The sequence below is a fragment of the Heterodontus francisci genome, unplaced genomic scaffold, assembly GCF_036365525.1.
Source record: "Heterodontus francisci isolate sHetFra1 unplaced genomic scaffold, sHetFra1.hap1 HAP1_SCAFFOLD_113, whole genome shotgun sequence".
Taxonomy (NCBI): domain Eukaryota; kingdom Metazoa; phylum Chordata; class Chondrichthyes; order Heterodontiformes; family Heterodontidae; genus Heterodontus; species Heterodontus francisci.
In genome coordinates, this window is record NW_027141007.1 from 4758200 (window position 1) to 4782430 (window position 24231).

At 47.5% G+C, this 24231-nt stretch overlaps 1 protein-coding gene across 1 annotated transcript in view; it reads right to left on the minus strand.

The window, feature by feature from the left end:
- The window catches only part of LOC137361810 (probable G-protein coupled receptor 139), a 100319-nt gene extending 76545 nt beyond the window's left edge, over nt 1-23774 (minus strand). Inside the window, exon 1 of the mRNA XM_068026421.1 lies at nt 23591-23774. Coding sequence (XP_067882522.1) covers nt 23591-23774 — 184 coding nt within the window. The remainder of the gene's footprint in view (nt 1-23590) is intronic.
- Between the last annotated feature and the right edge of the window lie 457 nt (nt 23775-24231).

A 24231-nucleotide genomic window follows, 5' to 3' on the forward strand; every position in this document is an offset into this window, starting at 1 on the left:
CCCTTTAGATCCTTCCTGGCTAGCTTGTAACTCTCAAGCGCCCTAACTGAGCCTTCACGTCTCATCCTAACATAAGCCGCCCTCTTCCTCTTGACAAGCGCTTCAACTTCTTGAGTAAACCACGGCTCCCTCGCTCGACAACTTCCTCCCTGCCTGACAGGTACATACTTATCAAGGACACGCATTAGCTGCTCCTTGAATAAGCTCCACATTTCGTTTGTGCCCATCCCCTGCAGTTTCCTTCCCCATCCTACACATCCTAAATCTTGCCTAATCGCGTCATAATTTCCTTTCCCCCAGCTATAATTCTTGCCCTGCGGTATATACCTGTCCCTGCCCATCGCTAAGGTAAACCTAACCGAATTGTGATCACTATCGCCAAAGTGCTCACCTACATCTAAATCGAACACCTGGCCGGGTTCATTACCCAGTACCAAATCCAATGTGGCATCGCCCCTGGTTGGCCTGTCCACATACTGTGTCAGAAAACCCTCCTGCACACAGTGGACAAAAACAGACCCATCTAAAGTACTCGAACTATAGTATTTCCAGTCAATATTTGGAAAGTTAAAGTCCCCCATACCACTACCCTGTTACTCTCGCCCCTGTCGAGAATCATCTTCGCTATCCTTTCCTCTACATCTCTGGAACTATTCGGAGGTCTATAGAAAACTCCCAACAGGGTGACCTCTCCTCTCCTGTTTCTAACCTCGGCCCATACTACCTCAGTAGACGAGTCCTCAAACGTCCTTTCTGCCGCTGTAATACTTTCCTTGATTAACAATGCCACACCCCCCCCCTCTTTTACCCTCTTCTCTGTTCTTTCTGAAACATCTAAATCCCGGAACCTGCAACATCCATTCCTGCCCCTGCTCTACCCATGTCTCCGAAATGGCCACAACATCAGGATCCCAGGTACCAACCCATGCTGCAAGCTCACCCACCTTATTCCGGATGCTCCTGGCGTTGAAGTAGACACACTTTAAACCAAGTTCTTGCTTGCCAGTGCCCTCTTGCGTCCCTGTAACCTTATCCCCTACCTCACTACTCTCAACAGCCTGTACACTGGAACTACAATTTAGGTTCCCATTCCCTTGCTGATTTAGTTTAAACCCCCCCGAAGAGCACTAACAAATCTCCCCCCCAGGATATTGGTACCCCTCTGGTTCAGGTGAAGACCATCCTGTTTGTAGAGGTCCCACCTACCCCAGAAAGAGCCCCAATTATCCAGGAAACCAAAACCCTCCCTCCTACACCATCCCTGCAGCCACGTGTTCAACTCCTCTCTCTCCCTATTCCTCTCTTCGCTAGCACGTGGCACAGGCAACAACCCAGAGATAACAACTCTGGTTGTTCTCGCTCTAAGCTTCCACCCTAGCTCCCTGAATTTCTGCCTTAAATCCCCATCTCTCTTCCTACCTATGTCGTTGGTGCCTATGTGGACCACGACTTGGGGGTGCTCCCCCTCCCCCTTAAGGATCCCAAAAACACGATCGGAGACATCACGTACCCTGGCACCTGGGAGGCAACACACCAACCGTGAGTCTCTCTCGTTCCCACAGAACCTCCTATCTGTTCCCCTAACTATGGAGTCCCCAATGACTAATGCTCTGCTCCTCTTCCCTTTTCCCTTCTGAGCAACAGGGACAGACTCTGTGCCAGAGACCTGCACCCCATTGCTTACCCCTGGTAAGTCGTCCCCCCCAACAGTATCCAAAACGGTATACCTGTTGTTGAGGGAAACGGCCACAGGGGATCCCTGCACTGCCTGCTGGTTCCCTTTCCTTCCCCTGACGGTAACCCATCTACCTACTTCTTTTACCTGAGGTGTGACTGCCTCCCTATAACTCCTGTCAATAATCCCCTCCGCCTCCCGAATGATCCGAAGTTCATCCAGCTCCAGCTCCAGTTCCCTAACGCGGTCTGCGAGGAGCTGGAGTTGGGTGCACTTCCCGCAGATGCAGTCAGCAGGGACACTCTTGGCGACCCCTACCTCCCACATTCTGCAGGAGGAACATACAACTGCCTTTACCTCCATTCCCACTATTCTAGATTCCCAATAAATCTACTGAAAAACCAAACGAAAAAAAAAAAGTCAAAACTTGTTCGCTTAGCAATCCGACAGACTGAACTTTTTAAATAAAAAGCTTACCTTATCAACACACTAGAGTCCTTTTTTTTTGGTTAGAGGAGGAGGGTGGGTGGGAGACACTACACGTGTAGTGTCTCGGGTACTGCCACTGCCCAAATAAATAGTTTTCCCCTACCCAGCAGTCCCCGGTCCTCCGAAACAAAAAAGGGATTAACTTGTAACTAACTGAAATTGACCGCTCAGCTGAAAGTCCGCTCCGCACCCCGTTCTATCAAGGCTGCTCCTCGCTAAAGACAAAGATTTTAAAACTGCCCAAATAAATAGTTTTCCCCTACCCAGCAGTCCCCGGTCCTCCGAAACAAAAAAGGGATTAACTTGTAACTAACTGAAATTGACCGCTCAGCTGAAAGTCCGCTCCGCACCCCGTTCTATCAAGGCTGCTCCTCGCAAAAGACAAAGATTTTAAAACTGCCCAAATAAATAGTTTTCCCCTACCCAGCAGTCCCCGGTCCTCCGAAACAAAAAAGGGATTAACTTGTAACTAACTGAAATTGACCGCTCAGCTGAAAGTCCGCTCCGCACCCCGTTCTATCAAGGCTGCTCCTCGCAAAAGACAAAGATTTTAAAACTGCCCAAATAAATAGTTTTCCCCTACCCAGCAGTCCCCGGTCCTCCGAAACAAAAAAGGGATTAACTTGTAACTAACTGAAATTGACCGCTCAGCTGAAAGTCCGCTCCGCACCCCGTTCTATCAAGGCTGCTCCTCGCAAAAGCTATAGGACTGTTAGAACTTAGTTTTCATATCCTTCAGTATAACGGTTAAAATCATATCGTGTATGTCATATGACTCCAAAGCATGATGTCAGCTAAACAAGCCCTGACCTGTTGAGACCCGTTATTTAAAAGTCGTTCGACCGTAGATTATCCCAGGGAGACTGTTAGCTTTGTAACTGGTATAAAACTGCAAACAGTCCCTATGTGGCCAGCAAGTTGTGAAATGAGATAAGCACATATTAATCCCAGTAACTGGTCACTGTGGTTGAATAGCCACAGCAGTGTGGCACCGGGTCAAGATATGATCTTTTCTAAAGGAATTCATCGAATCAAGGAAGCTCGAATCTGGAAGATCCTCCCCTGCCGCCCACACCCCACCCCCACCCCCCAACCGCCCCATTGAATGACAATGACATATATCAGGCTCGAAGTGCCATTATGGAAGGGCAGATAGTTCATGACTGACCAATCCAATGAACTGAAATGGGCTTTTACCCTATATGGCACAGAACCAATCTGGGAAAGGTATATAAAGTAAGAACTGGTAAGACTCCAAAAGCGCACATCATCATGAAGAAGAAGACAGAAGATTGATTTCAATGAAGAGGCAACTTTCCACAGTTAACCGAAGGTTGAGGACCGGTGTTCCATTGTGAACACAACTGCTGACCACTTCCGTTTTTTCAGTATCACCGTTTTGTGCTTATTGTGGAGAATTTCATTAAGTCTGTGAAGCTTGTGAAAGCAGCCTCGTAGCCATATGGTTTTATTGCTTGTCTGAGCTGCAAACTCCTTTTAGATCTGCTCTCCCAACATAGACTGTCATTGTAATTGACCTCCGTCTGACAATTAAATGAAACCAAACCCCAGATCTACAAGTGGTGCTGAAACCCGGGACTTTGACTACTACGTAAACCGAGGGTGTTGAAGTAAGTTTCAGAAACATAGGAACATTCGTTTGACCAGCGAAAATTCTTGCAGGGATAAACTCTTTTGAAGGGCAGCAGATTATACTGACCCAATGATGTTTCTTTAAAGGACACATTATGTCACAAAAAGACAATCGGAAGAAGGGTCTCTGGGAAGCATATGAGGAAGAGTTAAGCACTAAGTGTAATATGGACAGTATCCAGTCCCTGTTCGGAGACTGTGTATGGAAGCATATACACGTTCAATTTAAAAAGATAGTGAAGTGTATCCAGGCACAGGTCTTGGTTAAACATCCGAAATGTAAAAATGCTTTAAGTGTGACTCCATGTGCAGCATCACACCGTTCACAGTGCAATGATGAAGTGATACAGTCACAGGTGAGAAAAATCGTAGCTCAAAGTGAACAGAACCAGCAGCAGCAGACACAGCTTCCTGAGTTACACAGTAGCTGGTGTCCTTTCCGATAACTATACAACAACAGACACTTAATGCAGTACAAATGATGCTCTTTAGCAGAAGTTAGAGTTAGCAGAGAAACATATTGGCACTGGCACACAGAATAGTGTCCAGTTGACCCAGACGTTCGAGGATCTTAGAGATGCCCTGAGGGAGTTACAGCATTTACCCATCCGGAAGGCAGACCATGCACGATACAGGTCTACCATTCAGTGACGGTAAACTCAGAGGGGAAACAGCACACAGGCGGCTGTAGCAGCCGTCACAAAAAGCAGAGTATCACACAGGTGATACTGAAATGGGGCAGGAGACCTCGGGGATGATGGGGAGGCAGAAACCTTGCCACGCTCTGGCATTAAGGTAACTGCCTTACCTGCCTGTCCCGTAAAGGTGTCGCCATTGCCAGTGTGTCCCGTTAAGGTGATGTCCTTGCGAGTCTGTCCCATTAAGGTCACGCCTTTGCCGGTTTGTCCCGTTAAGGTGACGCCGTTGTCAACATTTCCAGTTAAGGGGACACCCTTGCCAGTCTGTCCCGTTAAGTTGAGGCCCTTGCCAGTCTGTTCTGTTCAGGTAGTACGCTTGCCAGTCTGCCCCGTTAAAGCAGCAGTATTGTTCGTGTGTCCCATTAAGGAAAGACCCTTTCCAGTCTGTCCGTTAAAGCAGCGCTATTGCCCATCTGTCTGTTAAGGTAGCGCCCTTGCCAATCTGTCCGTTAAGGTGGCAGCCTTTCCTGTCTGTCCCATTAAGGTAACGTCCTTGCCAGTCTGTCCCATTAAGGCAATACTCTTGCCTGTCGGTCCTGATAAGGTAATGTCCTTGTCAGTCTGTCCCGTTATGGTAGTGCCCTTGTCGTTCATTTCTGTTAAGTGACACCCTTGCCAGTCTGTCCGTTATGGTAAAGGCCTTTCCAGTCTGTCCGTTAGGCTGATGCACTTGTCAGTCTGTCTGTTAAGGTGACGCCCTAGCCAGTCTGTGCCTTTAAGGTAGTACGCTTCCCAGTCTGCCCCGTTGATGCAGCAGTCTTGTTCGTGTGTCCCATTAAGGAAAGACCCTTTCCAGTTAATGCCCTTGACATTGACTGGAGCGGCACAGTGGCGCCGTGGTTAGCAGCGCAGCCTCACAGCTCCGGGGACCCGGGTTCAATTCTGGGTACTGCCTGTGTGCAGTTTGCAAGTTCTCCCTGTCTCTGCGTGGGTTTCCTCCGGGTGCTCTGGTTTCCTCTCACATGCCAAAGACTTGCAGGTTGATAGGTAAATGGCCCATTAGCAATTGCCCCTAGTATAGGTCGGTGGTAGGAAAATATAGGGACAGGTGGGAATGTGGTAGGAATATGGAATTAGTGTAGGATTAGTATAAATGGGTGGTTGATGGTCGGCACAGACTCGGTGGGCCGAATGGACTGTTTCAGTGCTGTATCTCTAAAACTAGACTGTCTGTCCTGTTGAGGTATGGTCATTGCCAGTCTGTTCCGTTAAGGTGATGTCCATGCCAGGCTGTCCCTTTAATGTAACACCCTTGCCAGTCTGTCCCGTTAAGTTGACGCCCTTGCCAGGCTGCACCAGTAAGGTGACACCCTTGCTAGCTTGTCCCGTTGAGGTAACACCCTTTCTTTTCTGTCCCGTTAAGGTGACACCATTGCCTGTCAGTCCTATTAAGGTAGCTTCCTTGCCAGTCTATCCATTAAGTTATCGTCCTTGCCAGAATGCCCCTTTAAGGTAATGCCCTTGCCAGTCTGTCCCGTTAAGCTGGAGCCCTGGCCAGTCAGGTGACACCTTCGCTAGTAGGTCCTTTAAGGTGACGCCCTTGACAGCTGTTCCCGTTAATGTGACGCACTTGCCAATCTGTCCGATTAAGATGACGCCTTTTCCAGTCTGTCCATTATGATAGCGCCCTTGCCATTCTGTCCCGTTAATGTAGCGCCTCTGCCAGTCTATCTGTTAAGATAGCGGGCTTGCCAGACTGTCTGTTAAGGCAACGCTCTTTCCAATCTGTCCCGTTAAAATAACGCCCTTGCCATTCGGTCACGTTAAGGTGACGCCCTGGCTTTTCTGCACAGTTACGGTGACACCACTGCAAGTCTGTCTGTTAAGGTGACGCCCTTGCCAGTCTGTCCATTAAAGCGACGCCTTTGCAAGTCTGTTCCGTTAGGGTGACACCCTTTCCTGTCTGTCCTGTTAAGTTAATGCCCTTGACTGTCTGTCCCGTTAAGGTAACGTCCTTGCCTGTCTGCCTCGTTAAGGTAATGGCCTTGTCAGTCAGACCCCATTATGGTAGCAATCATACCAGCTAGTCCCGTTAAGGTGATGCTGTTGCCAGTCTGTCCCGTTTATGTAGCATCCTTGCCAGTCTGCACCATTAAATTGAGGCCATGGTCATTCTTTCCAGTTAAGTTGAAACCATTGCTGGTCTGTCCCATTAAGGTAGCTTCCTTGCCAGTCTGTCCATGAAGTTAATGTCCTTGATAGACTACCCCATTAAGGGAATGCCCCTGCCAGTCTGTCCCGTTAATTTGGCGCCCTTGCCAGTCTATCCCCTTAAGGTAGAGCTCTTGCCACTGTGTCCCGTTTAGCTTACCAGTCTGTCCTGTTCAGGTGACGCCTTTGGAAAGAGGCCTGTTAAGCTGACGCCCTTGACAGCTGTTCCCGTTAATGTGACGCACTGGCCAATCTGTCCCGTTAGGATGACGCCTTTGTCATTCTGTCCATTAAGGTAGCGCCCTTGCCAGCCTGCCCATTAAGGTGCCACCCTTGCCAGCCTGTCCATTATGGTAGCGCCTTTGCCAGTCTGTTCCATTAATGTAATACGCTAGCCATTGGGTCCGTTAATGTAACAAACCTGCCATTCTGTCCCATTAAGAGAACGCCCTTGCCAGTCTGTCCCGTTTAGCTAATTCCCTTGCCAGTCTGTATCGTTAAGGTGACACTCTTGCCAGCCTGTCCAGTTCAGGTGAGGCCCTTGCCATTCTGTCCTGTTAAGATGACGCCCTTGCAAGTCTCTCCCATTTATGTAACACCCTTTCTTGTCTGTGTTAAGGTGGCACTCATGCCAGTCTATCCTGTTATGGTGAGGCCCTTGTCATTCTTTCCCGTCAAGGTGACACCATTGCCAGTCTGTCCCATTAATGTAGCTGCCTTGCCGGTCTAGCTATTAAGTTAACGTCCTTGCCAGTTGGCCCCATTAAGGTAATGCCCCTGCCAGTCTGTCCCGTTAAGGTAGCGCCCATGCCGGTCTGTTAAGTTAACGTAACGCCCTTGCCATTGGGTCTATTAAGGTAACAAACCTGCCATTCTGTCCCATTAAGGGAACGCCCTTGCCAGTCTGTCCCGTTAATTTGGCGTCCTTGCAAATCTATCCCCTTCAATTAGCGCTGTTGCCACTGTGTCCCGTTTAGCTTACACCCTTGCCAGTCTGTCCTGTTCAGGTGACGCCTTTGCCAGTAGGTCCGTTATGGTGACGCCCTTGACAGCTGTTCCCGTTAATGTGACGCACTTGCCAATCTGTCCCCTTAAGATGATGCCTTTGCCATTCTGTCCGTTAAGGTAGCATCCTTGCTAGCCTGGCTATTAAGGTGCCACCCTTGCCAGTTTGTCCATTATGGTAGCGCCCTTGCCAGTCTGTCCCGTTAATGTAGCGCCGCTGCCAGTCTGTCTTTTAAGGTAGCGGGCTTGCCAGGCTGACCGTTAAGGTAGCGCCTTTGCCAGACTGCCCCTTAAGGTGACACCCATGCCAGCCTATCCTGTTAAGGTGAGGCCCTTGTCATTCTGTCCCGTTAAGTTGACACCATTGCTAGTCTGTCCCATTAATGTAGCTTCCTTGCCAATCTGTCCATTAAGTTAATATCCTTGCCAGACTGCCCCATTAAGGTAATTCGCTTGCCAGTCTGTCCCGTTAGCGTAACGCCCTTGCCATTGCGTCCGTTAATGTAACAAACCTGCCAGTCTTTCATGTTAAGGGAACACCCTTGACAGTCTGTCCCGTTAAGGTGGCACCCGTGCCAGTCTCTCCCCTTAATGTAGCGCCCTTTCCACTGTGTCCCGTTTAGCTTAGGCTCTTGCCTGTCTATACCATTAAGGGGACGCATTTGCCAGTAGGTCCCGTTAAGCCTTCGCCATTGACAGCCAATCCCGTTAAGGTGCCACCCTTGCAATTCCGTTGCTTTAAGATAATGCCCCTGCCAGTCTTTCTGGTAAAAAAGCGGGCATGTCAGACTGTCCGTTAAGGTGACTCCCTTGCCAATTTGTCCATTCAGGCAGCGTCCTTGTCAGTCTATCTGTTAAGGTAGCGCCATTACCAGTCTGTCCATTAAGGTGCCCCACTTTGCAGTCTACCCTTGTTAGTCTCACCCGTTAAGGTGATCCCATGCCATTCTATCCCCTTAAAGTAACACCCTTGTCCATCTGAGCCGCTGTGGTGACGTCATTGCCAGTTTGTCCATTAAGGAGGCGACCTTGCCAGTCTGCCCATTAAGGTGACACTCTTGCCGGTCAGTTCAGCAAGGTAGCGAACTTGCCATTCGATCGCGTTAAGGTGACACCCTTTCCTGTCGGTCCCATAAGGTGACACCCTTTCCTGTCTGTCCAGTTAAGTTAATGCCCTTGACTGTCTGTCCTGTTCAGGTACCGTCCTTGCCAGTCTGTCCCGTCAAGGTAGTGCACTTGCCAGTCTGCCCCGCTGAGGTAAAGGCCTTCTCAGTTAGACCCCATTAAGGTAGCAATCTTGCCAGCTAATCCCGTTAAGGTGTTGCCGTTGCCAGTACGTCCCGTTTACGTAGCAAATGTGCTAGTCTACACCGTTAAGTTGATGCCCTTGCCAGTCTGTCCCGTTAAAGTGGCGCCCCATCCAGTCTGTCCCGTTAAGGTAGTACCCTAGCCATTGTGTCCTGTTAAGGAGACGGCTTGTCAGGCTATCCGTTAAGGTGCCACCCTTGACAATCGGTCCGTTAAGGTAGCGCCCTTGTTAGTCTATTCTGTTAAGGTGACAGCCATGCCAGTCTTTCCATTTAAGGTAACACCTTGCCCGTCATTCCAATTAAGGTAGCACCCTTTTCCTCCGTCCCGTTAAGGTGACGCACTTTCCAGTCTGTCTATTAAGGTGACGTCCTTGCCAGGCTGTCCGTTAATGTGACGCCCTTGCAAGTCTGTCCCATTAAGGTGACGCCCTTGCATGTCTGTCCTTTTCAGTTACGCCCTTGCCAGCCTGGCTCGTTATGGTAACGCTATTGACAGGCTGCCCCGTTAAGGTAAAACCCTTTCCAGGCTCTCCCCTTAGGCAGACGCCCTTGTCAGTCTGTCCCGTTAATATGACACTCTTGCTAGCCTGCACCGTTAACGTAACGCCCTTGCCACTCAGCCACATTAAGGCAACACCCTTGTCAGGCTGTTCCAAAAATGTCACGCCCTTGCCAGTCTGTCCATTAAGGTAGCGCCCTATGCAGTCTGTCCTGATATGATAAAGCCATTGCCAGTCTGCCCCGTTAAGGTAACAAACTTGCCAGTCTGTTTCGTTAAGGTAATGCCTTCGTCATTCTGTCCCATTAAGGTGACACCTTTGCCTGTCAGTCGCGTTAAGTGACGCTCTTAGCAGTCTATCACGTTAAGGTAGCGTCCTTGCCAGTTTGCCTCATGAAGGTAATATCCTTGCCAGTCTGTCCTATTAAGCTAGCGCCCTTGCCAGTCTGTCCCGTTAAGGTAGCACCCTTGCCTGTCTGTCCCGTTAAGGTGACTCCCTTGCCTGTCTGTCCCGTTAAGTACTGCCCTTGACATTTTGTCCTTTTAGGTGACGCCCTTGGCTGTCTGTCCTCATACGGTGACGCCCTTGCCAATCTTTCCATTAATGTAGCGCCCTTGCCAATCTGTCCCGTTAAGGTAACGCCCTTGCTAACTTGCCACATTAGGGTAGCACCCTTGCCAGGCTGTCCCGTTAAGGTGACGCCCTTGCCAGTCTGTTACATTAATGTAACACCTTTGCCAGTCTGTCCCATTAAGGTAACGCCCTTGCCATTGTGTCCGTTAAGGTAACATACTTGCCAGTCTGTCCCCTTAAGATGAGGCCCTTGCCACTCTGTCCTGTTACGGTAACGCACTTGCCAATCTCTCCTGTTAAGACACCCTTTCCAGTCTGTCCGTTAGTGTGATTTCCTTGCAAGTCTGTCCTATTAAGGTGACACCCTTGCATGTCTGTCCTTTTAATTGACGCCTTTGCCAGTCTGTCCCCTTAAAGTGACGCATTTACCAATGTGGCCTGTTAAAGTAGCGCCATGGCCAGTCCGTCCGTTAATGTAGTGCCCTTGCCAGTCTGTCCCATTATGGTAACGCCATTGCCAGTCTGCCCTGTTAAGGTAACACATTGCCAGTCTGCCCCGTTAAGGTAACTCTCTTGCCATTCTGTCCCGTTAAGGTAATACCTTCTTATGTCTGTCCCGTTAAGGGGACACCCCTGCTAGTCCGTATCGTTAAGGTGACACCCTTGCCAGCCTGCCCGTTAAGGTAGCGCTCTTGTCAGTCTATCCCATTAAATTGCCACCTTGCCAGTCTGTCCCATTAAGGTATGGCACATGCCAGTCTGTCCCGCTAAATTAATCCCCTTACCAGACTGCCCCGTTAACATAATTCCCTTGCCCAGTTGCCCCAGAATGGTAGCACCCTGACCAGTCTGTCCCCTTAAGGTAACGCCCTTGCCGTTGTGTCCATTAAGAAAACAAACTTGCCGCTCTGTTCTATCAATGTGAGGCCCTTGCCAGTCTGTCCGTTAAGGTAACGCCCTTGCCAGTCTGCCCCATTTAGGTAATACCCTTGCAAGTCTGTCCTGTTAAGGTAGCGCCCGTGCCAGTCTGTCGCGTCAGTTTCACGCCCCTTCCAGTCTGCCCGTTAAGCAAGCGCCCTTGCCAGTCTGTCCAATTAAGTTAACACCCTTGCCCCTCTGTTCTGGTAAGGTAGGGCCCTTGCCAGTTCTTCCCGATAACGTAATGCCCTTGCCAATGTGTCATTGAGGTAACATACATGCCAATCTGTTCCCTTAAGTTGACACCCTTGCCAATCAGTCCACTTAAGGTAATGTCCTTGCCAGTCTGTCCTGCTAAGGTAGCGCCCTTGCCAGTCTGCCCCGTCAGGGTAGTGCCCTTGCCAGTCTTTCCGTTAAAGCAGCGCCCTTGCCAGTCTGTCCATTAGGTTAGCAGCCTTGTCAGTCTGTCCATTAAGGTAGCACCCTTGCCAGTCTTCCCATTAAAGTGATGGCCTTGGTAGTCTGTCTGCTTAGATGGCGCCCTTGCCACTGTGTCCCGTTAAGTTAACACACTTTCCAGTGTCCTGTTAAGGTTGCACCATTGCCTCTCGGTCGCGTTAAGTGACGCTTTTGCCAGTTTGTCCCGTTGAGGTAGCGTCCTTGCCAGTCTGTCCCGTCAGAGTAGCGCTCCTGCCACTCTGTCCGTTAAGAAAGCACCCTTGCCGCTCTGTCCAGTAAGGTAGCACCCTTGCTAGTCTGTCCCATTAAGCTGACCTACTTGCCTGTTTGTCCCGTTAAGTGGCGCCATTGCCATTCTGTCCCATTAAAGTAATGCCCTGCCAGTCTACCCCATTAAGGTAATACCCTTAAATAAAAGCAAAATACTGCGGATGCTGGAAATCTGAAACAAAAACAAGAAATGCTGGATTCACTCAGCAGGTCTGGCAGCATCTGTGGAAAGAGAAGCAGAGTTAACGTTTCGGGTCAGTGACCCTTCTTCGGAACTGAGGTAATACCTTGTAATACCCTTGTCAGGCTGCCCCTTCAATTTGACGTCCTTGCCATTCTGTCGAATTAAGCTCCCACCCTTGCTCCTCTGTCCCGCTAAGGTGACGCCCTTTCCAGTCTGTCCCATTAAGGTAAGGCCCTTGCCAGGCTGTTTGGTTAAGATGACACACTTGCTAGTCTGTGCTGTTATGGTAACGCCATTGCCAGTCTGCCCCATCAAGGCAACACCCTTGCCAGGCTGTCCAGTTAAATTGTCGCTCTTGCCAGTCTTTCCCATTAATGTAACGCCCTTGCCAATCTGCCCCATTATGATAACACCATTGCCTGTCTGCCTCGTGAATTGACGGACTTACCAGTCTGTCCCGTTCAGGTAACGTTCTTGCCATTCAATCTGTTAAGCTGACGTCCTTGTCAGTCTGACCCATTAAGGTGACAACATTTCTACTGTGTCTCGTTAAGGTAACTTCCTTCCCAGAATGCTCGTTATTGTAGCACCTTTGCCAGTCCATCCCGTTAAGGCAGCGTGCTTGCCTGTCTGTCCCGTTAAGGTACATACTTACCTCTCTATCTCGTTAAGGTAACGCCCTTGTCAGCCTGTCCCGTTAAGGTGACTTCCTTGCCATTCTGTCCTCATAAAGTAACGCCCTTACCAGTCAGAGAGAGAGGGAGAGAGAGACAGAAGTTCCTCCAGGGGGGATAATGAGTCATGACACTTTGGGACAGAATAAATGTCAGCTCTGTCACTTTGGTTATTCCTGTAGGTGAAAATCTTGAAAAATCACTTTCCACCTCCTGCCACCTTGGACGTGGATGACTCGGACTGAAGTTTACTACAGGTTCGAGCACTTTGTTTGTAGTTAGAATGTTTACTTGTGACAATATATCTCCTTTTTATTTTAATTCCAGTTGTTTGAAAGACAATCGCATGCTATGTATGCAGTTTGACACTCCAGTAGTCCTGGGTGGTAGTTTTACCAGGTTGACACCTCATTTTGAGGTATGCCTGGTGCTGTTTCTGCCATTCCTTCTTGCACTCTTCATTGAACAGTGTATGAAAGCAGTGGTAATAGTATTCCCCGTCATAGATTCATTGCAGCACTGATGGAGCCCATTTGACCCATTCAGTCCAGGCCAGCCCTCTGTATAGCAATCCGTTCAGTCTAATTCCCTGTTCTGATCCTGTATTCCTGCAAGTTTATTTCCCGCACGTGTCCATCAAATCCCTTTGAAATCGTTCATTGTCTCTTTTTCCACCACCCCTGTGGGCAGTGATTTTCAGGTCATTACCACCCGGTGCATCAAAAAAAAGTTCTTCCCCACAATCCCCCGCATCTCTTGTTCAAACCTTATATCTAGTCCTTGTAGCATCAGCTAATGGGAACAGATTTTTGTCTACCTGATCGAAACCTGTTATAATCTTGTATACCGCTTTCACATCTCACCTCAATCTCCTTTCATCCAAGGAAAACAACCCCAGCGTTTCCAAACTAACCTTGTAACTAAAATCCTCCATCCCTGGAACAATTCTGGAAATCTCCTCTGCATCCTGTCAAGGACCCTCACATCCTCCCTAAAGTGTGGTGAACAGAACTGGATGTACTACTCCAATTACGGCCTAACCAGAGCTTTATAAAGGTTCAGAATAACTTCATTACTTTTGGAGTCAATGCCTTTATTAATGAATCCCAAGATCACATATGCTTTCCTAACGACTCTCTCAATATGTCATGTCACCTTCAATGATCGATGTATTTGAACCCCCAGTTCCCTCTGTTCCTGCACACTGTTTTGAACTGTGCTGTTAAGTCTATATTGCCTCGCTCTATGCCTTCTGCCAAAGTTCATCACCTCACACTTCTCTGATTTCAATTCAACCTGCCACTCTTCTGCCATTCTGTTAGCCTATCTAGTCCTGTTTCATAGAACCATAGAAAAATACGGCACAGACGGAGGCCATTCAGCTCGTCGTCTACGTGCCAGTCGAAAAGAAAACTAGCGGCCCAATCTAATTCACCTTCCAGCACTTCAGGTGCATATCCAGGAACCTGTTAAAAGAATTGAGGGTTTCTGCCTCCACCACCGTTCCTGGCAATGAATTCCAGACACCCACCACTCACTGGGTGAAAATGTTTTTCCTCATGTCCCCTCCAATTCTTCTATCAATCACCTTGATTCTGTGCCCCCTCCAATTGTTCTCTCCACTAGGGGAACCAGGTCCTTCCTGTCTACTGTATCTCGGCCCCTCATAATATTGTTTCGGTTGGTATACAAAAGCAGTGTTCCCAGCACTGCCCCTTGGGGAACACCACTATTTACTACCCTCAAGTCTGAAAAACAAAGATTTCCCACAACTCGCTTTTCTGTCGTTAATCCTTTTTTATAATCCAAGCTGACACTCAGCATCAATTAACTCTTCAGCTGTCACAAACAGACTGTGAAATAAACAACAAGTTCAGCTTAAAATTAAATGAAATGCTAAATGTAAAATTAACTAAATTTTGGAAAGAGATCAACTCTTATATCTCTTAAAATTCAGTCACTCACTAACTTTACTGTATTCAGTACTCTGTACAAGCAGTACTACCTAAAACTGGACTCTGCAATTTACTGTATTTAGGGTTTAGGGAGAGGATTCCAGATCATAGGGATGAGAACAGAAAATGCCGGAAATACTCAGCAGGTCTGGCAGCATCTGTGTAGCGAGAAACAAAGTTAATTTGTCAGGTCTGTGACCCTTCATCAGAACTGGTAAACGTTAGAATTGTAACAGTCTTTGAGCAAGTGAAAGAGGGGAAGGGGAAAGATGAAGAAGAAGGAAGGACGGTGATGGTATGGAGAGGGGATAGATTAGATGACAGACTGTTATATTTCTAACGTTTACCAGTTCTCATGAAGGGCCATACACCTGAACCATTAACTCTGTTTCTCTCTACACAGATGCTGCTAGACCTGCTGAGTATTTCCGGCACTCTCTGTTCTCATTCCTGAGTTCCAGCATCCGCAGTATTTTTCTTTTATTTTAGTGTTTAATTCACTGTCACTTCTCTTCCAGGAATTCCCAGCTTGCCGAAGTTCTCCTCTTCTCTTCCAGAGCTTCGGGCCTCGGCAGCTGAAGGCACGGCCACTAACTGTAGAGTAATTAAACTCAGAGATGCTTAAGACGCCATAATGAGATGAGTGCAGATATCTTGGCGGGTTATAGGGCTGGAGGAGATTGCAGAGGTTAAGGAGGGGTGAGGCAATGAGGGATTTGAAAAGAAGGCTGAGAGTTTTAAAATTGAGGTGTTGCAGAGCAGGATCCAATGTAGTTCAATGAGTACAGGGAGTGATGGGTGAAGAGGACATGTTGTGTGTTCGGACATGGGCATCAGTGTTTTGGATCATGTCAACTTATTGGATAGTATAATGCGGGAGACCAGCCAGGTGTGTGTTAGAATAGTCAACTCTACAAGTAACACAGGCAAGGGGGAGTGTTTTATCAGCAGAAGAGCTGATAGAGGGGCAAAATTGGCTGATGACATGGATGTGGAAAAAGGCAGTTTTAGTGACACCGTGAATATTTGGTAGGAAGCTCATCGCAGGGTCAACAATGACACCAGCTTGTGAACAGTTTGGTTTAGTCTCAGACAGTTGCCAAGGAGATGGATAGAGTCTGTAGCTATGAAACATTTGATGTCTGGTTAGAAAACAATGGCTTCAGTCTTCCTAATATTTAATTGTCATGGCAGATGTGTGAAGTGATACATTGTGGGAAGATTTTATTTATATAATTCGTTCATGGGATCTGGGTGTCGCTGGCAAGGCCAGCCTTTATTGGCCATCCCTAATTGCCCTTGGGAATGAAATAGTGAGCTACATGCGCATGAATGAGAAGAGATAATACTATCTAAGTGGCACAACTTTATAGGTGGTGAGAATAGCAGAGAGACCTGGGGTATTTGTGTGCAATCTTTGAAGTTAACTGGACAGGTTAACAAACAGTTAACAAAGCAAATAGATTCCTAGGCTTTAGTAATAGATACACAGAGCAGAATGGTCAGGATGTTATGCGAAACCTACAGAAAAGATTAATTCGGCTCCACCTGAAGTATTGTGTCCAATACAGAGTGAACTATACAGTAAATGGAAAAGTCCTGGGGAAAATTGATGTCCAGAGAGATTTGGGTGTTCAGGTCCACTGTTCCCTGAAGGTGGCAACGCAGGTAAATAGAGTGGTCAAGAAGGCATACGGCATGCTTTCCTTCATCGGACGGGGCATTGAGTACAAGAGTTGGCAGGTCATGTTACAGTTGTATAGGACTTTGGTTCGGCCACATTTGGAATACTGCGTACAGTTCTGGTCGCCACATTATCAAAAGGATGTGGATGCTTTGGAGAGGGTGCAGAGGAGGTTCACCAGGATGTTGCCTGGGATGGAGGGCGCTAGCTATGAAGAAGGGTTGAGGAGATTAGGATTATTTTCATTAGAAAGACGGAGGTTGAGGGGGGACCTGATTGAGGTGTACAAAATCATGAGACATATAGACAGGGTGGATAGCAAGAAGCTTTTTCCCAGAGTGGGGATTTCAATTACTAGAGGACACGAGTTCAAAGTGAAAGGGGAAAAGTTTAGGGGGGATATGCGTGGAAAGTTATTTACGCAGAGGGTGGTGGGCACCTGGAACGCATTGCCAGCGGAGGTGGTAGATGCGGGCACGATGGATTCTTTTAAGATGTATCTAGATAGATACATGAATGGGCAGGAATAAAAGAGATACAGAACCTTAGAAAATAGGCGACATGTTTAGAGAGAGGATCTGGATCGGCGCAGGCTTGGAGGGCCGAAGGGCCTGTTCATGTGCTGTAATTATCTTTGTTCTTGTTCTTTGTTAATACTGGGAATCACACTTCAGGAAGACACATGAAACCTTTGGAGAGGGGCAGAAGTGTTTTACTGGAACTGTTCCACGGATGAGGGATTATAATTATGTAGTTGGGATTGTTCTCCTTAGAGCAGGGAAACGTAAAACGATATCTGATAGAGATGTTTAACGTTATGAAGGGTTTAGATAAATTAAATAAATTGAAACTGTTTCCAATGTGTGAAGGCCGTTAACCAGAGGATACAGATTTCTGGTGATTGGAAAAATGAAGCAGAGGTGACACGAGGATTTCTTTTTTTATGCTTTGGGAGTTTCGGATTTGCAATTTACTGTCTAATAAGCTGAAGGATACATTTTCAATTTCAGCTTCCAAAAGGCAACTGGATAAACATCCTAAGGTGAAAAAACATTGAAGCATCAGGGAAGGAGCCAGGTTGTGGGAATAACTGGAAAATGTTCAAAAAGGCCAGCACAGACTTGATGGACCAAATGGCCTCCTTCACTGCAATGCTGTTCTACGATTCTATGACAGCCATTATCTGTACTTTCACAATATTCCTATCCTTTCAACAGGCGATGGATAAAGTACCACATAACAGCCATGTTACTCAATTAGAACCACATAGGATTAACGGGCCAATGTCAGCTCTCGCCCGTTTCAATCAGAAGCTTCTAAGATCAAGTGTCACTGCAGGTCTTGATCACAAGAATAAAGGCTGACACTGAAGTGACAGTACTGAGGGAGTGCTGCACTGTCAGATGTGTGGTCTATCGAATGAAATGCTTAACCCATGCTCCTTCTGCCCTCTCAGGTGGATGTTGAATATCCAATCACACTATGTAGAAGGAGATCAGGGGAATTATTCCCGGTGTACTGGTCAATAAATAATCCTTCAACCAACATCACAAAATCAGATCTGACCATTATCACATTGCTGCTAGTGGGAACTTGCTGTGTTTCATAGATTACAAGACTGACTACACTTAAAAAAAATGCTCATTGGGTGTAAGGTGCTTTGTGACGGCCGGTGGCCATGAAAAGAGCCATATAAATGCAGTTCTCTTCATTTCTAATGCTAGCATGCAGGAAATTGTCTCATTGATAGAAAGCAGAGAGTAGTGGAGAATGGTTGTTTTTCATTTTGGAAGGAAGTACACAGTGGGGTTCCCCAGGGTCACTGTTGGGATCACTATTACGGTATGTCAATGCAATGGGCTTGTGTACAGAGTGGATAACGTCAAAGGTTTCAGATGACAGGAAGCTCTGAAATGTTAAATAAACAGTGATATGGACAGTAACAGACTTTAGAAAGACAGAAAGTGACTGGTGAAATGGGAAGGCATATGGCAGATGTAATTTAACATAGTGACATGACACTTTAGTGTAGGAAGTATGAGGAGAAATAATATAGGCTAAATGGTATTATTATAAAGCGGGTGCAGGATCAGGGAGACATGGGAGATCTTTGAAGGTAGCATGTGGTGTCCTTGGTGTTAGAGAGAGAGGCACAAAGTGATAAAACGCGGGATCAAATATTGATTTTGATACATCATTGGTTAGTTCCCAGCTGGAGAATTGTGTCCAATTCTTATCACCACACTTTGGTAAGGATGTCAAGGACTTACTGAAGATACAGAGATGATTTACTAGAGTGGTACTAGGGATCTGGGAATTCAGTTACGTGGAGAGATTGAAAAGCTAGCATTGTTCTCTTTAGAGCAGTGAAGGGTAAGGAGTCGGTCGGTTCTGGAATTCACTGCCTAAAAACATGGTGAAAGCAGATTCAATAATATCTTTCAAACGGGAATTAAAATAAAAACTTGAAAAGGAGTAAAAAAGAAACAGGAGTCTGCAGAAAGAGGAGGGGAGTGGAACTAATTTGATAGTTCTTTGAAAGAGATAGGACTGTTACTATGGGCCGAATAGCCTCTTTTTGTGCTGCATCAATCTCTGATTCTATGTGCAAGGGATAGAAAGTGAAGAGAGAGGGCGTAAGAGAGAAAGGGTGAAAGAGGGAGAGGGGAATAGAAAGAACAATAAAACCGGGTTTCCATCTCTTTTTGAGAAGAGGGGTCATAATCTGCGCGTGCCCGTTCCTGTTGAGGCAGGTGACACAGAAACATCCTGCTGCTTCCTCTTTTCCATGAATTCAATGTGCCGCCAAGGGTTGACAACACTACTGTCTGTCTGTACGCTTAACAGGGGTCTAACTGTGTGTGAGGATGGCTCGTGTTCCAGCCAGGATTCAGCTCTCAAAGGCAGTCTGTCCGTCTTATAGGGAAGCTGCACGGAATCACAGGAGGTTGCTGCTGCTGACTATGAATTCTGTAATTGGAGGTAAGGTACATGGAATACAAGGACACAGAGAAGGCTCTGTGGTTCACGGATTTGGTTCTGGAGGCTTGAGTTATGGAGCTTGACAGGAAGGGAGAGGACATGTTTCCGTGGGGTGCGGCAGAGATCCTCCAGGAATGCCCTTGGATGGAAATGGTAGCAGGTGGCCAGGGAGGTCAATACAAGAATTCTGGTTCCGAGGACCAGGCAGCAGTGCCAGAAGAAGCTTAATGAGGTCACATGGGTAGTCAATGTCAGTGAATTCATCTCCACATGGCATCTCCTACCCCCAACACCACCAACCCCTCACACTGCACAATGTACCAAACCCCATCACGCACCCATCAGCAGTCCCTAACACTCAGGACTTACACCTAGCATTCAAATACTCCACCTCATCCACCTTCCACTTATACAAGCCTCACAGACACCTCTCAGTGCCTCCGCATCCCTCCAGATATTCTGTTATGGCAAGCACATCACCTAAACACAATGCAACACATTCACAATATGCCCTCTCCCTTACATGACAAGGTGGCCCATAATCACAGGGAGCAGCAGTGAACCGCCCAGGACGAGGCATATGTTCATCCCCTGAGCCTGACGGAGAAGATGGTTCTCCACGCCATGGGACCAGCTGTGACAGAGCCCGTAGCATCCGGTATCACCGAGAGCATTATGGAGGATGCTATGTTCCTCCCTTATGTCCCCTTTTAACTCCCACCTCCCCCTCATCCCTGTGTCTGGGATTGTGTACAAGCTGCAGATGGTGGGGTCATGTACCAACTGCTTTACATCCCACATCCAATCTCTCACCACAACCTTACCCTTCTTATTTTATACTTTCCAGTGATAACCCAAAACTGCCAGCTTCCCAGTCACAGCAGCTCCAGGTGAAAGGGAAAGAGCAGCAGCACAGCACTGATGTTGAAGCTCCATCACTTGGTCTGATATGCACAGCCACCAGATCAAATACTTACACTGCGTGTATCTTAGAAGCTGGTATCGATTCAGACTTTGAACGGGGTGACTCACCGATCACAATTGAGTTGCAGCCAGGTCGGGAGGAAAGGATAGTTCACGTGACAGCTCACCGGAGGGCGAGCTCACAAACGAGTTATAATACATAGGAATCCGATGTGAACATTGTTGGAGCAGCATACAGGAGAATGCTGATGGGCATGTACACTGATATACTTTGCCCATTGACAGGCCTGTCAGACAGTCTGTTGACACTGTCAAGGAACATGGAGGAGTCCGGCTCCAACATGGCACAGGGCATCACACAGAGCGTGAAGCCCATTCTTACCCCTGTGGAAGAGTCACTAACTCCATGACAGCAATAACGGACCCAGCCATGATACAGTGTATGGTAACCATTGCATCAGGTTACACTGTAACACAGGCAGCAGGCACCCAATGTCTCAGTGCTGCAGTGGAAGCTCAGACTGGTGTCATGAAATCCATGCTTGCTGCCATGCAGTATTAGACTGCTGTCGTCATGGCTGTGGATCACAGTGCTCAAAGGGGTTCGCAGGCTCTCACAGCTGTCCAGCAATCTGTAATCCAGTAGATTACTAGGGTTGCTGAGGTGTCGCCCCGTGGAAGTAGTAGGGTCTCCCTGGAGCATGAACCTGCTGTCTTCTCTCAGGATGACAGTATTTGTTCTCCCTTCATTGCCAGTCCAGCACTGTCCTTGCTGGTATCCATCAGTCAGCCCAGGCTGCTGATGCCCATGTCGAGGTGCTGCAGTCTGAATCCGAGCCCTCAAGGCCCAGAACTGCTAGAGGATGTCCTGCAACTCCATCTGCAGTCTCCCCCAGTGAAATGCAGCAGCCGTTCACCAGCCATGCTGCAGTCACCGGGGAAACACTGGGTAGGAGCAGTAGGTAAGTCGAGGGAACCCACAAGACGGGCACTAAGGGAATACGAAAGGGTAAATAGTTCAGTTTTGTTTGAATAATGTGTTGATGGATAAAGATGTTAGTGAAAAGGTATTTGTTGTTTTTTTTTGGAGGATGGTGACCCAGGGGACGCTGTGATGGGGCGTTTCAGATGGGTATAATGTGGAAAATTGGAGATCCATGGTGGGAAAGGGAAGTTCTCCTCTGGGAACTGGCATCTTAGCAGACACTCTCCGGCAGCCTCTCCGGGTTGAAGGCATCCCGTAAATATCCTTCTCGTCCCCTCCTCCTCCTCCTGAGGTGGCCTCCAGATTCTTGGTGCCAATGCCTGTGTCCTCATGATGGTGATGATATGAAGGGTGCAGTAGAACACAATGAACTTGGACACCTGCTCCAGTGTGTACTGGCGATCTCCCCCCAAGCGGTTCAGACACTGGAAGCATTGCTTCATTACACCGATAGTCTGTTCCACGATGTTCCCTGTGGCTCCATTGCTCATGTTGAACACAGGTTATTTTCATGTTGTTGGTTAGTAGCTTTAGTGTGATGGTACGTGAATGTGTGAAGTTTCGATATCATGAGGTCTTTATAGAGGAGCTAGCCTTCCCATTGGATAGACATATGGATGAAAATGGAATCGTGTAGGTCAGATGGTTTCACAGGTCGGCGCAACATCGAGGGTCGAAGGGCCTGTACTGCGCTGTAATGTTCAATGTTCTATAAATATGAACAGGAGTAGGCGATTCGGCCTCTCGAGGCTGCTCCACTATTTAATAACATCACGGTTGATCTGATTGTGGTCTGAACTCCACTTTCCTGCCCCATAACCATGGACGCCGTTGTAGATTAATGGAGTGGTAGTTATTTCAGTTCTTATACCTCTCCCGGTTGACATGGGGGTCTCGCAGAGCCACGTGCCCCATCAGGAATCCCGTTATCCTGACAAAGCCACCGAACATCTCCTCCTGCTTCTCCCTGCTGAGGGAGAAAATGATATATTCGCTTCACCCGACATAGATGGCCTCCATCACCCAGAAGATACATCAATGTACAACATCGACAGAGATGAAGCAATACATCACCCTCTTCTGCCTGGAAAGATCCAGGTACATAGAAGTTCAATGAAATTGTGGCCTTAACGGCCACTGCCAGCTCCGTCTTCACCCTTGTGTGAGGCGCCAGGTCGTGTTGCTCGAGGTGACATAATTCTGTGACCATTGCCTTATTGAATCAGAGTCACCTCAGACACTGCTCCTGGGTTAAGTGTAGTTAAGAAAATTGCTTTTGGAAAAGCTGAGGTGGTTAGGGATGAACTCCCTACTCCACCCTCTTTATAAAGCTTCTCCTCTCTGCCACCTCTGCTCCATTTGTTGGTCATGTTATAGAGCCAGAGACACAGTAACTACAGTCCCCATAGCCTCGTCCAGTGCTAGGTCACCAAATCCTCTGCCCTCCCTGAATGTCTGCAGCAGCTCACAACACAACCTACAAAAAACCATACACTGCACCTACACTAACTTTACAGTAGCAGAAGTAAGGCAGGAGCCACTCACCTGCAAGTTGGATGCCTGGTCTTTTTAAATAACGCTAGAGGGGGTTTCTCGTCCTGTTGAATGCATGTTCAGTTGAGAGTGTCTAACACTGTGTCAGCAGACATGCACAGACCAAGTTTCAAAGACGTACATCAAAGCTGTTGGAATGACTGATTGACGTTAATTCAAATCCCTCCTCACACTACCAGCACATCCACGGTACACCCAGGCTAATTCCCTGTCCAGCATGGGGCACTGTGCTGGCTGGCCACAGAAGAAGTGGCCGGCTGTGAAGTTCACATCATTTCATGGATCCAGGTTTCTATAGCGTTGGCACCAGTGGCGCCATAGAATGAAAATTACAGCAGGGGAAGATATAGAGTGAAAGCAACACACTTTAAAAAAGAAATTGGAAACAGGGGAATGGGACTAATAGTAGTGGTGAGGCCATGGAAGGTTTCAACCACAAGAATGAGAATATTAAAATTAAGGAGCTGTCAGACCGGGAGCCAATGTAGGTCAGTGAGCACAGGGGTGCTGGCTGATTGGCGTTTAGCGTGTGTTAGGATCCGGGCAACAGATTTCTGGGTGGGCTGTGGTTTATAAGGTTTGTAACTGGGAGGGTGACCAGGATAGAATTTGTATATCCAAGTGTGGATTTAACAAAGGCATGGATGAGATTTTGTGCAGCAGATAGGCTGAGGCAGTTGTGGAGACGGTTGATGTTGCAGAGGTGGTAGGTTTTGTGATGGCGAGAATATGGTGATGAATTCAGCTCAGGTATAAATAGAACACAGAAGTTGCAAACAGTCTCGTTCAGCCTCAGACATTGGCCAGCGAGGCAAATGCAGACAGTGGATAGGGGATGGCGTTTGTGACAGAGACAATGGCCACAGTCTTCCCAAGATTTACATGACAAGAACACTAAATCAATGAAATATGACTTAAAGATGTAACAGTTGGATACATAGACTTACCAGGGACACCAATAATAGCGAGGATGGGGCAGTAAATCACTTGAATCATCTTCAGTGCAAAATAGATCTGATCATCTAATGTTATCCAATAATAATCTGCAGTAATCTGGCCAAACCAATAGGATAAACTCCTGCTGTTCATTGCTGTTACATTCCATTCTATTGTTCTCAGATCCTGACCCATTGTTGGAACATTCGAATCTATTGTTCTCAATTTCTGATCAATCGTCTCCCTCTCTAGTGCCGAGTGTGATGTTCCTGCTGACACTATGGGATAACACATTGCAATGACTCCCTTACTTATGGAAGAGGGAAACCCTCCAGTGAAACAATTACGGTCCATAGTGACTGACATTAATTACAGTTACTGAACAAATAGGTTCAGTTAACCACTTTCAATCGAACACTTTTTGCCCCGCAATAAAGCAGAGCATTTACCCAGTCTAGATAGGATGCATGAGGTTTGTTGAGAGAAGAAGTGGTAGAAATAGCAATGAGACTGGCCTGAAGCTTTCACTCTTCCTTTGATGTGAGTGTGGCATCGGAGGCCTGGACGGCAGTAAATGTTACACCCTGTTTACAAAAGGTGACATTGGATAAACCTTGTAATTACTGAACAGTCTGCCTAATGTCGGTGGTTG